Source organism: Andrographis paniculata, unplaced genomic scaffold, assembly GCF_009805555.1.
Source record: "Andrographis paniculata isolate CXL003 unplaced genomic scaffold, ASM980555v1 Contig57END, whole genome shotgun sequence".
NCBI classification, from domain to species: domain Eukaryota; kingdom Viridiplantae; phylum Streptophyta; class Magnoliopsida; order Lamiales; family Acanthaceae; genus Andrographis; species Andrographis paniculata.
In genome coordinates, this window is record NW_026137592.1 from 3,082,001 (window position 1) to 3,095,855 (window position 13,855).

Here is a 13,855-nt window from a genome sequence, read left to right on the forward strand (position 1 = left end):
AATTTAAATAATTCTATAAAATAGTAATGTAAAGGAATATTTTCTATAAAAACAAAAGATAAGTATAACTGAAAATAAATTGCTATAGTAAATCCAAAAATAAAATAATGTTGGGAAGATCTTTCCGGCAAATCAATGTGGTTTTTATCATCAAAAGTTTATTAGGCTGTAGGTTGTGGACTTTTACACGACTTTTTATTATTCAGAATTTTTCTCTTTTAAAAATATTACATTAAACAGTTATTTTTATAATATTTCAATAGTTATTTAAATATATTGATTGTGTCTATTAGTTTACCATTCTTTCTTGTTTCAGCTAATTTTTGGTAATAAATGTTTAAAAAGTGTATTAAAATAGTAATTATTATTTAATAAAAATAATTATAGATTAAGATTAAAATTATTAAATAGTTTATTTAAAATAAATAAAATATAAATTATAAAATTTAAAATACAATTAAAATTTAAAGAACCAATTATTAAAACTTCGCATTGTAAGGAAGCACGTATCTTTTAAAATTCAAAATCAAAATTTTACAACGAAACACACTAGTTGCTTACAAGAAATAGTCATAAGTTTTGTGATAAGAATATAATATAAGTATTATATACTCCTATATTTGTTTGATTAAATAAACAAATCCAAAAAATAAAATAAATATCAATTTAATATTTCCTCCATTTCGCAAAATTCATTTTTTTTTTCTCTTTCCCAAAAAAATAATCACTTTTTATTTTTAAATAATTTATCAATATTAAATATTTGAAAAAAAATAAATCAATTTAATTTTAAATTTATAACGGCACCTAGATTCACTCATGTTTATTTCTATCTATCTCTTCAATTAACTATATCTTTATTTACTTTCAAAATTCATTATTTTTTTTATAAAATCAATTTATGATAATATATAAATAAATAAACAAATAAATAAATATTTTATTTATTTTTATTGTATAAAATTTTATTCTTATTATATACTCATTCCGTCCATAACAAGGTATTTATTTACTTTTTGCATGTTGATATTTGAATATTAATTATTATATCAAATCGTATTACAAATAAAGAGAAAATGACAAAAATACTTCTATTAGTATCTTATAATACTAATATAATGATATTTGTATAAAAAATTATACAAATATAAAAATATTTTCAATGTTAAGTACAATACAAAAGACAAATAAATATTTTGTTTTTATAGAAATATAATATTAAAGGTATTTAAATACATAATTTAAATTTTTTTAAATTATTAAATAATTAATATTTATAGTCTAACTAACTAATCTATGGTGCCTAAATTTGCCTGACCAAATAGAAAAAAATTCTCTCTCCCAAGAAAGAAGTATTTTTAAAAAATAATTAAATAAATAATAAAAAACTATCAAAAATACCCCACTAGCTAACAAAGATATACTCCCTCCGTCCACAAAAAACGTATACAATTACTTTTGACGCGGTGTTTAAGAAATAAATAGTATTTTAATTATAGTGGAAAGGTAGTGTAATGACATTTTTGCCCTTATTTTTTGGTGTAAAAGTAACGATGTGATGTAAAGTAGGGGTATTTGTGGAAAAAAATAAGGTATTTAATGAAATGTTTACTTTGTAATTGGACGTCCCAAACTAGAAACATGTATACTTTCTAGCTGGACGGAGGGAGTATTCTTTAATAAAATTTTAATATTTTTTACTATACATCATTTTTTTAAAAAAAAATATAAAAAAAAATATTTATTTTTTATTTATATATTATTATAAAAAATAATTTTATATTAAAAATATCACTTGTAATTATATTTTAAAATCTTTATTATTCAAATTCTAAAAAAAATTGTTATAGTCAAGAAACACCCAAAACAGAGAAACGGGTAAGGGTGGTCTAAAACGTCGAAGTCAAGAAAATTATTATAGAAGGAAAATAGAAAACAGAAGGTTTAATGGCATTTGGAATATGCGAATACCGAAACGTGTTTGACTCTTCAGTTCCTCACTGCTCCGCGCGGCAATTTTCCATTTTCCTCTTTCCTGCTACCGGAGAAGAGAATGAAGATCTCAAGAAGACGATGAGATAGCAGAAGCAACCTAAACCCCCACCCAGAAAATAAAATTAAAATGAGAGCGGAGACGCTAACCCTGGTGCTGGTAAATCTAGCTGGAATCATGGAAAGAGCGGACGAATCGTTGCTTCCGGGAGTCTACAAAGAGGTTGGGGAAGCGCTCCACGCCGGCCCCACCGGCCTCGGCTTCCTCACACTTTTTAGATCCATGGTGCAGGCCGTTTGCTACCCCTTGGCGGCTTATCTCGCAGCTCGACATAATCGGGCCCGAATCATCGCTTATGGCGCATTTCTCTGGTCTGCCGCCACCTTCCTCGTCGCCTTCTCTTCCTCGTTTTTCCAGGTGAAACCCTAATTTTATTTCATTACTACTTTGTTTTCTTTACTGTGAAAATGATTGGCTAATTTGGATTGGATGGGTATGCTTGCGTTGCGTTGCGGATGCAACAATTGTCGTGAAATTTAGCATTTGGATAAGCATTTCTATAAATATTTGATGAAGATGTTTCTCAATAGGAGAGTGGAAGGTGCACATTTAGAGGCTGAAAAGCTTCTATATCTATGACATGTTCTAGGCTAGGCTAGGAATTATATTTCAGAAATTCTGATGAAATTTTTGGGGAATGTTTGAACCAACTTGGATTTCAATATTGAGAAAACTTGCAAATATTTGCAAAAATTTGGTAAATTTTAAGTGATAACAAATCCAATGCTATCCATCCAATTTTTTTTGTGTTGGATAATGAGTTATTTATTTATCCATCCAATGCAAACCAAATTGTGCGCCCTAAGTTAAATCTGGTATATGGCCTAAGTGGTAGTATTATTTGGATAAAATATTATCCGTTGGATGGGATTATTATAATCTCAAACAGAAGATTTTAAATTAAAATAAATTACAATCGTTTCAAATGGAAGGTTTGAAATTAGACTAAATTACTATAGTCACAAACGGAAAGTTTGTTATTAGAATCAATTACGACCGCTTTAAACGGAAGGTTTGAATTTAGAATAAATTAAATATGTAATTAAGGTCGTAATTATAATCGTAATTGATCCTCTGTCATTTTGGCCGAGTGGGCCTTCATTCTAAACACACCAACAACTCTGTCTTCCTTCTTTCATCTCTTTTAGCTTTCCATCAACCTCCCTAGCTTAGTTCTTTCCTCGCTTTGTTTGTCGGAGCTCCAATGATCAGAGGTGTCACTCTAATTGGGGACGGAAACTGATTTATCTTTGTGTTAGAACATCAGCCACTTGAGACACTATCGGGGCGTATCTAATTTTAAGAAAGAGGATTCATCCTCCACTCGGTTTCACGGTAAATTTTATTATCACAATACCCATTTAAACTAACAATCGAAAATTAGATACTACTTTGCGAGAATGTTAACCCCTGTTGGAGTCTCCGGAGCCTTCGCCGCCGCTAAAGTCGCCAAAGCAGAAGTCAAGGTGGCTTTTCCACTTAGGTTAGTTCCCTTTATGGGTAGCCCTATGTTTTCTGGATTTTCCCCATGAGATGTGGGGGCATTCTTGGGTTTGTGACCGCACCCTCTACCTTCGCGATCCAAACTGTTGATCCTGGTCTTGGCCCACGGATGATGGCCCATGTACAAGATCTACAACTATTTACTGTAGTGGACTTTAAGAGGTGAAGAAGATGCTCTTCTAGCTGACTGCGATTAGGTTTGCCATGTTCGTGTTGCACGATGACCCAATTACTCCAGAGCCCGGTGCGGACCAACAGACGCATGCGAATTATGCATCGTGGGTACGTAGAGACTACATGACAAGAAATACCCTATTAGATAGTTTCTCTAATTCTTTTTATAATGTATATTGTAAAATAAAAAGTGCGAAAGGGTTGTGGAATGCCCTTGAGAAAAAATATAAGTCCGAGAATGCCGGGTCTAACAAGTGTATTGTAAATATTTGTTGTGGTCCGGTTTATAGACTATAAGATAGTAGATGACAAGTATGTCATCGAACAAGTGGAAGAATTTCAACACATTGTTCACTTTGTTATCGACGAAGAGATGCCACTACCAGAAAAGTTCATCACGAGTGTGATGATCGAGAAATTGCCCCCGAGTTGGAGCAACTTCAAGCACGGGCTGAAACATGAGCTAAAGCAAATGGAGCTTGAAGATCTGATTGTCCGAATCCGGATAGAAGAGGTCAACAGAAAGCAACACAAAGCGGAGATTTGCTAAAGCCAACTTGGTCGGAGATCCCTGATAACTAAAATTTGTAATTGTTTCTATGTGTATACATTCACAGGGAATTTCATTCGAAGAAAATAATGTGGTGAATTATAGAAAGTGGGCAGATATGATAAACATTTGTGGTTGTAGACCCTGAGTAGTCATCATAATTATTTATACTCTTTAACTGATGAGTTTACAGGTCGAACGCAGGGATTTTAAGTCATGAATTTCAAATCAAGTGCAGATCTTGTAAAAACGGCGGGAAATGCAGTAAGGGAACCGCTTGCAGCGGATCAAATTCTACGGAAAGTGGTAAGAGAAAGCGGTAAAGTTTTGTGAAGGCAAGCGGAGCGGAGGTGAGCGGTAGGGTGCCAGTGATGGTCGAGCGAGCGGGACGTGAGCGGATGACACAATGTATATATGTATATATATTTAAGCGATAAAGAGTGAATGAGAGGTGTTGTGTCTGAACTGTGAGTTACTTAATGACTAGATTTTCCTGGATGAAATGAGCGAGTTGTGATAGTGTTTAAATGGACATATATGTATAATACAGAAGCGGGAGAAGGAGATGATGTAAATATATAAACCAGATTATAGAAAATCCTTATCACTGGTATTTGACCGGATTTACAACAAGATTTCAACGACACCCAATTGGAACATTATAAGAAAGAAACCCTATTGTCACTAGGAATTTCTGCGACCTAATAGACCACCGCTTATGCCCTATTAATTATCCCAAATTCTGCCTCATTAGTGGCTTTACCATTCTGTTACCTCTTTTTAATCAAAATTGAATTCAAACCAGTAGTTAAGCAGGTCGACAAGGCTCCCGCGTACTTAACTACATTGAACTACATTGAAAATGCTTGTGGCAAAAGACAAGGCTTAGATAAACAATTCTTCTGTGCTCTAAACTAGTGAGACGAAATTCTTTACAATCAAGATTTATATAAGTATGAAAAAGTATGAAAGAATTGGGGATGAAAAATTGAATGATATTACATTACTTACTAGTAAAGCTGGAAGTTCTAACTCTACAAAACTGTAAACGAAAGCAATTAAACTACATTAAGCAAACAGTAAAATATTGGCCAAGGGAGAAGGGGAATCCCCACTCCTTTGGCCATTCATGCGAAGAACTCCCTTACAGGGTCTGAGCTCTCAGAGAACAGAAAGACAACTAGAATGCACAGAAAATTAATCGCTAGTATACTCCAGTCGAAGTATATCTACATACAGATATCTGGTCCTATTTATATTAAGTAGAAGTAGCGGTTACAAGCAGTTATAAAGTGGTTTTAACCGCTAGGCAGTTAGGCAGTTGATGACGGTTATTCTGTTGAGGCAGTTGTTGGTCATAACTCCCAGTGTGCTCGCTCTGCTTGTATGGATTTGTAAGGGCTCAGATCTTCCTTGCTTGCCGGATGGCTGGAGGGTATCAGCGCAGCTAGGCGGGCTTGCTTGTGCTGGCCGGTAATGGAATGGTTGTACCGCTGCAGTTGGGACACTTAGTCAATATTTGAGTTGGGTTGCTGTCACTCTGCAGCGGTGGGTGTCTGGGCCGTCGCTTGTGAGCGGGAGAGACTGCCGCTTGTGAGCGATGGAAGCTACCGCTTGCCTCTCTTGCCTTAGTTTTCTGGGTGATGGGATCACCGCTTGCGAGCGGAGATGGCTATCGCTTGTGGCGTCTGCCTTAGCTTTTCTGGTAACAAAACACCTCTTAAAAGGGCAAAAATCGTTAATAATCTCAACAAACCAACTTTGGATCATGCCAAGTGATATAGATCAATAAAATATGCCATTAATCACCTATTGTGATGGTTTTTATACAGAAATTCAAGTAATACGTAGTTTTGTCAAGTTAAGAATATGCTTATATTTGGGGTCATCAATCCCTTCAAAAGACGCGCACGGCCAACTCAAACGGACACGGACAAAAGCAAACAGTCCAAGTTTACAGGTAACTGTTTTAATTGTGGTGAAACAGGACACCAGATTAAGAACTGCAAGGTACCGAAAAAGAAGAAACCGATTTCCCAAGTGGTCGAGACGAGCTACCAGACTGATCTCAATAGTGACGACCTTGTCGGTGTTGTGTACGAACCAAATAATGTGGAAAATCCGAGAGCTTGGTGTGTTGACACCGGATCAACCTGCCATGTTTGCTCCGACAAAACAAACTTCTCGACCTACAATAAGACCAAAGAGAGGAAATTGCACATGGGAAATGATGAATGCCTTATTGATAAATTCATGACTTCCCCAAAACTTATGGGAGGAGGCAGTAATGACGGCAAATTATATCTTGAACAAAATTCCACTTAAGGGTAAGGATGTTACCACTTATGAACTATGGAAAGGTAAGAAACCCACATACAAATACCTCAAAGTGTGGGGGTGCCTAGCAAAAGTGGAAATTCCGCCTCCAAAGCAAGTCCCTATCGGCCCAAAAACGGTAGATTGCACATTTATCGGATACGCATTAAATAGTATTGCTTATTGTTTCATAGTTCATAAATCGGATATCCTTAGGATGGCCGAAGGAACTACAATAGAATCAATGAATGCCAAATTTTTTGAAAATATATATTCTTGTAAGGAAATGATACAATCCAACCTAAAACCTGTAGATGAAGAACTACAGGTAAAGAGACAAACAACTAGTAGCCCTGATCAAGAGGTTTTAGAATCTAGGCGTAGCAAAAGGTCAAGGGTCGAGAAAACCTTTGGTCCAGATTTTATTACGTATATGTTGGACAATGATCCAACAACGATCAAGGAAGCACTATTTAGTCCTGATGCTCTATTCTAGAAGGGAGCAACAAACAGTGAAATAGACTCAATAATGCAAAATAACACTTGGGTGTTATTTGACCAACCCAAAGGCTGTAAACCACGACGGTTCAAATAGGTATTGAAAAGGAAACTCAAGGCTGATGGGTCTAGTGGTAAATACAAATCCCGTCTCGTAGTAAAAGGCTAAAGACAAACCAAAGGGTTTGACTTCTTCGACATATATTCACTAGTAACTAGATAACATCCATTCGAGTGCTTCTTTCAATTGCGTCTTTGAACAATCTTGAGATTCACCCAATGGATGTGAAGGCTGCTTTTCTAATTTGTGAATTAGAAGAAGAGGTATATATGGAACAACCGGAAGGATATGTCGTTCCTGACCAAGAGAAAAAGGTGTGCAAACTGATAAAGTCTTTGTACGGATTGAAACAAGCATATGTACAATGTCACTTAAGATTTGATAATGTCATGTTATCAAATGGTTTTAATATAAACGAGTGTGACAAGTGTGTCTACATTAAAGAAACACCTTCCGGTTTTATCATAATCTGTCTATTTGTAGACGACCTACTGATCATGGCTAAAGAGGTCAGTCTGATCAATGAAATCAAATGCATGTTGATTCGTAACTTCTATATGAAAGATTTAAGGCTAGCCGACGTCATCCTTGGAATGAAGATTCTAAGACAAGACGAAGGTATTGATCTGACTCAGTCCCACTATGTTGAAAAGATATTGAGAAAATTCAATGCCTACGACAACACTCCATTGAAAACCCCAATAGACCTCGGCATACACTTTAGCAAGAATAGAAGAGACCCCGTAGCTCAAGAACACTATGCCAAAATTATTGGAAGCCTAATGTACTTAACAAATTGTACAAGGTCTGACCTGGCTAGCAACCCCAGTCATGAACACTGGAAAACGCTAGTAAGAGTATTAAATTATCTTAAATTTACTCAGAATTTTGGCATATACTACGCGAAATAGCCACCAGTACTCAAAGGTACTGCGATGCCAATTGAATGTCCGATGCAAAAGACTCACTGTTTATAAGTGGATATGCATTGCACGGTCCACAATGGAATCGGAGTTCATCGCCTTGGACAAAGCTGACGAATAAGCCGAATAGCTGAGGAATTTTATGGATGATATTCTACACTGGATTAAATCAGTACATCTCATAATGATTCAATACGATAGCCAAGCTGCCATTGTAAGGGCTAAGTATGAAATTTACAACGGTAAATCCCGATATATCCGACGTAGACATAACACTGTAAGGCATTTGATCACCAATGGGGTTTTGACTATCGAATATGTAAAATCAATAGAAAACCTAGCAGATCCACTAACCAAATGGTTACAGAGAGATCAAATATACAAACTGCTAAAGGGAACAGCAGACAGTTACAGTGGTAACCTAATCAAATCACTTGGAAATCTCAAGCCTTGGTTCAATGGGAAAACTAAGCTGTGTGAGTCCGACACGAACACTCAATTACAATTCCATGAAAGACAATGAGTGTTATAATGTGCAAAAGTTGTGAGGTTGAGTTAATGACTTTTAATGATCCTAAAGGTATGAGTGGATACCTTGAAATAGGATTACCTATATATAAGTGTGAAGTGTGGGCCGCTTCAAACGAAACACTTATGAATCCAAAGACGAGATCTATGGCCAAAATGGATCAAAATGTGAGAACAAAGTTGAGACTGAAATAGCGACACATTAATATTATTGACTAAGTGCACGTAGACGTGGAACAATTCAATGCATCACGTCAACTGGACCACCAGTACACTCTGTAATGTTGACAATGGAAGGTTCAAAGCCAAAAACTACATGTCCTGATGTGTCAATGTCTCACGGGGATTGAGCTGGGCTTCTGTCATTTATGGGCATTTTCACTCATGTGGGGAATTGTTGGATAATCGGTTATTTTGCAACTTATTAATTTGGTAAGTGAAAATGTGACTGGTCGGTGTACCAAAAGTAATTAGATTACTTTGGAAGAAATAAATAAATATTTATTTATTTATTTGTATATGGGATTCGGTTAATATTTTGGCTATTTTGTTTATTTCGACCGCTTCAAACGGAAGGTTTGAATTTGGAATAAATTAAATCTGTAATTAAGGTCGTAATTATGATCGTAATTGATCCCCTGCTATTTTTGCCGAATGGAGACGCCTATATAAAAGGCCTCCCTCTTCATTCTAAACACACCAACAATTTTCTCCCCATTCTCTCATCTCTTCTAGCTTTCCGGCAACTTCTCCAACTCAGTTTTTCCCTCGCTTTGTTCGCCGAAGCTCCAACAATCAGAGGTGTTACTCTCATTAGAAACGGAAACCGTTTTATCTTTGGGTTAGAACGCTAGCCACCGGAAGTACTACAAGGCGTATCTAATTTTCGGAAAGAGGATCCATCATCGACTCGGTTTTACGGTAGATTTTATTATCGCAATACCTATTTAAACTAACATATAGTTTGTACTGAGTAACATGTGGACATAAGATTAATGTAAATCTTTAATGTAACTGTGAATACATTATGTGGGCATTTTTTATAATTTCATTTTCTTAATAAATGCTATGTGGACAGGCTGAATTTGTTTATTATGAATTCATACAATTCAAAATAAAATATTATTGAGCTTTTTATTGAGAGTATAGTTGAACATAAAAGAAAATATGGTTGGTGTAATTGGTTTATTAGGAGTTTATATTGATATAGGAAAAAAATAAATAATAAAAAAGTTTTCGCTTTGTGTTTTTGGATGGATGTGTTTTTTATGTTAAATAGGGAGAATTGGGTTAATAATATAAAAAATAATATTTTGTGTTGAATTATTAATTTTTTGTGAGCGAAAAAAATATATATGTGTTAATGTGTGTATATTAATTTTTTATAATAATATTTATGAGGAATTGTACCAACTAAAATTTCTAAGGAACAAACACCTACTTTCTTAAGCTTGTACAAATAATAATTTATTTATTTTTATAGTGTTTACACTTTTCCTATATATATATATATGTATATGCTTTGGATTTTTTGGGGGTTATGAGCTACTTAGGGTGTTTGTTTGGGGGTTTGGATTTTGGATTGAGATTTGAATAGTAAAAATTTTGAATGTGAATAGTTGTATGATGTGATATAAATAGACGTTGATGTGATGTTTTGAATGTAAATTTGATTTTTAGTATAATATAAAAAATAAAAAATATGTGTTTGATGTGATGTATTTTAAGGGGAAAAATATTATGAATAGTGAAGTTTGGGGAAAATCCCCCAAACAAACACGCAATGTCTTACGTAAAAATTTAATAAGAATGCGCCCAACTTAATTGACATCAATTCGGGTGTGATGCATGATCTATAAAATTTGCTTTCCATATAACAAGATAGTAAGTTGATAGGACTTTTTTGACTTAAGGATGCAATGATATTAACTCACCTACTTTTCTTTCTATTGTGTGTTAATCGCTATCTGAAAATTTTTACTAGAAGGCTATCGATTAGGAGAATCATGCAATCCTTGTATAGTGTGGGCGGATCCTAAGCTATCCTTTTATAGTAATTATTATAAGGAAGCTAATGTATATATTTCCTCCGGCGGAACTGTTTTAGCAGCTTTGCATCAATTGCTTGTTTGTGCTCATGCATAGGCAATATAAATGATTAGATAAGGTGACGTGAAAATGATGCTACTGTATGTTTTTGGTGCAGTCTCTTCAAACTTGGAAAACCGAAGATCTAATCTGTCCTACGGCTTTGCAGTTGCCTGTGTAAATTTTTAAATCTTATCTCCCAGGTAGCCGTGTCAAGAGCTTTGAACGGGATTGGCCTTGCCATTGTTGCTCCTGCAATCCAATCCCTTGTAGCCGACTCAACAGATGATGGAAACCGTGGCATGGCTTTTGGGTGGTTGCAGCTCACCAGCAACCTTGGGGCTATCATTGGTGGATTATTCTCGTTATTGATAGCCCCGCATACATTTCTGGGGATTCCCGGCTGGAGAGTTTCCTTCCATCTAGTCGCCATTGTTAGCATAATTGTGGGCATTCTAGTCAGGATATTCGCTACTGACCCTCACATTGACAATGGAACGATTAATGAAGCCTCTTCCTCCAAGTCATTCAAGTTGGACATACACAATCTTTTAAATGAATCAAAATTAGTAATGAGAATCCCATCTTTTCAAATTATTGTAGCTCAAGGTGTCACCGGTTCGTTTCCTTGGTCGGCGTTGTCATTTGCTCCAATGTGGTTAGAACTCACTGGTTTCTCCCACGAGAAGACTGCTGTCCTTATAGGCATGTTTGTTATCGGGAACTCTCTTGGTGGTCTATTTGGTGGTAGGATGGGCGATTTCCTGGCAAAGCGCCACCCTAATTCTGGCCGGATAATTTTGTCTCAGTTAAGCTCTGGATCAGGTATTCCACTTGCAGCAATTCTCTTACTTGCTGTGCCAGGAGATCCCTCGACGCCGCTCCTGCATGGTCTGCTGCTCTTTGTCACGGGCTTTTTCATATCTTGGAATGCTCCGGCCACAAACAAGTAAGTACATTCCCCTTTACTCGTTTATTCCCTTTATTAGTTTTCGCCTTTTTATTGGTGTTTGTTTCTCTAAAAATGTTGAACTACATGACTTTTAGGCCCTGTTTGCACTCTTTAAATATTAGGAGAGTATTTGCAGATTGTGATTTTTTGTTTTAATTGCTTAAGAAGAATAGGTTTCGCCTAGAAACGGGAAGCACTCCTCAAAAAGTGCTTTCCATGGCTTCTTGATTTTTGAATAAAATAATTGTATTCTGAAAATTTGTAAAGTTTTAGTATAACATATGTATATATTGTAATTAATACCCATCTCCTTTGTACAATGTCTTTTACTATAGATTTTAAGAGAAAAATATCCATATCCAGAAATGATCATTTATTTTACTTGTCATCGACTAATGGTTTTAATTCTAAGCATGACACTCACATGTACATTTTAGACTGTATATAAAATGGTAAGGGATGTTACCGTTCTAAAATTTCATATTTTCTGAACTTTTAATTATGATTTTCTTTTTTTAAGAAAATAAAATCCAAATACCACCCTTTTTTTAATGATTATGAGTTTATAGGCTAACAATTGTTCTAATTCTAGAAGTTTTGGCTTTTTGCAAAGGTACCCATAATCAAATTGTGTTTGTTCAATGATAACAATGAACTTCTTTGGTGATATATTCTATTGTGATGTGGAATGTGGTAATGGAATTGCACTAGACAGTCCAATTTTTGCAGAGATCGTCCCAGAGAAATCCCGAACAAGTATATATGCATTAGACAGATCCTTTGAATCCATATTGTCATCATTTGCTCCTCCCACAGTTGGACTATTGGCTCAATACGTCTATGGATATAAACCAGTTCCGGAAGGCACCCAAGATATTTCTACCGACAGAGAGAATGCTGCATCTTTAGCCAAGTCTCTTTTTGCAGCTATAGCCATCCCAATGGCACTATGCTGTGTCATTTATTCATTCCTCTATGTCACATATCCAAGAGATAGAGAGCGAGCTCGAATGGAAGCTACCATAGCATCAGAGATGGAACTCATTGAATCAAACTCTCCGGTCCTTATGGGGATTCAATCAAGTGAAGCAAAAGAACTTAACCTGACCATTGATGACGATGCATCTGATTACGAGGAAAGTGATGAAAGGACATTGATTCATCATAAGGTAATATAAGCATCCTTGTGTATTAAGGAGTTGTTTCTTTTTTGTGATCAACTTAGTTTTATACTACCTCCGTCCCGGAAGAAAAGAAACTTTTGTTTTTTGTACGTAGATTTTTTAATATTAGTATTATATTGGTTTAGAGTGAAAAAAGACAAAAATGCCTCTATTAGATTGTATGATATAAAAGTAATGACATTTGTGTAATATATTGGAAGTTGTAAGGGTATTAATTATGTTAGATAGGTAGTACAATTACTAAATAAGAAAATGGTATCCTTTGGGACGGACAAAAATGAAAAATGGTATTCTTTTTATGGGATGGAGGGAGTATTACTAATTAATCATACATTATAAAGTATAAACAAAGCCTAAAGGTTTTATAATGTTGCCCTGCTATGGCGAACAACAGGTACACATTCATCGTTGTATAGATATATACTTAGGGTGTGTTTGTTTGGGGGTTTGGATTTTGAGTTGGGATTTGAATTTCAAAAATTTTGAATTATAATAGTTGTATGATGTAATATAAATAAATCTTGATGCGTAAAATTATTTTTTAGTATAAGAAATTGAAAAATAAGTATTTGATTTTATGTTTTTGGGAAAAAATAATTGGATGAATAGTACTAAACGAATACACCTTTAGTGTTGTTGAATTGCTCGGTTCATTGGCGAAACTAACTGAGTAGGCTGTGATCATGTTGCTTAGTGGATGGTTACCTACACAGGTTTAAACATTCTTGTTAAGATGGTTCGGGTGAAGCTGTTAACGCCGAGCTGATTTCAGGTATGCTTTTCTTGCATTGATCTGCTGTAGTAAAATTTACTTTTAGATGTGCCATTTGAAGTTTTTGATTCATTTGAAAATAGTTAAAGTTGAAAGAAATAAATGTATAATAGTGACATAAATTGCTGAATAGTTGATATTTATATGACAATATGAGTATAGCTTCGTTTTAATCATCTCTATCTTCTATCTGTAAATTTTCAAGAATATACAGAGTTTGTCTTAGTTGTTTATTTTTATCTATGCCTTACAG

At 34.9% G+C, this 13,855-nt stretch overlaps 1 protein-coding gene across 5 annotated transcripts; it reads left to right on the top strand.

Moving 5' to 3' along the window:
- The first annotated feature begins 1,861 nt into the window (after window positions 1–1,861).
- On the top strand, window positions 1,862–13,848 carry LOC127257185 (uncharacterized). 5 transcript variants are annotated; one of them, XM_051283557.1, is made up of 4 exons: window positions 1,872–2,410; window positions 10,898–11,643; window positions 12,362–12,815; window positions 13,544–13,848. In XM_051283557.1, the coding sequence occupies exons 1-4, from the start codon at window positions 2,123–2,125 to the stop codon at window positions 13,547–13,549; spliced, it is 1,494 nt and encodes a 497-aa protein (XP_051139514.1). In that variant the 5' UTR covers window positions 1,872–2,122; the 3' UTR covers window positions 13,550–13,848. The 5 variants fall into 5 exon arrangements, with proteins under 5 accessions (XP_051139518.1, XP_051139517.1, XP_051139513.1 ...); XM_051283561.1 differs by lacking the exon at window positions 13,544–13,848 and having other exon boundaries at window positions 1,862–2,410; window positions 12,376–12,629; XM_051283560.1 differs by lacking the exon at window positions 13,544–13,848 and having other exon boundaries at window positions 1,864–2,410; window positions 12,358–12,629.
- Window positions 13,849–13,855: the final 7 nt, after the last annotated feature.

Excerpts from the sequence above, each read along its gene's own strand:
- LOC127257185 (XM_051283556.1), top strand. The coding sequence starts at position 2,123 with ATGAGAGCGGAGACGCTAACCCTGGTGCTGGTAAATCTAGCTGGAATC. Across the intron at positions 2,411-10,897 it reads TCTCTTCCTCGTTTTTCCAG|GTAGCCGTGTCAAGAGCTTT; the intron begins GTGAAACCCTAA and ends CTTATCTCCCAG. Across the intron at positions 11,644-12,361 it reads AATGCTCCGGCCACAAACAA|TCCAATTTTTGCAGAGATCG; the intron begins GTAAGTACATTC and ends TGCACTAGACAG.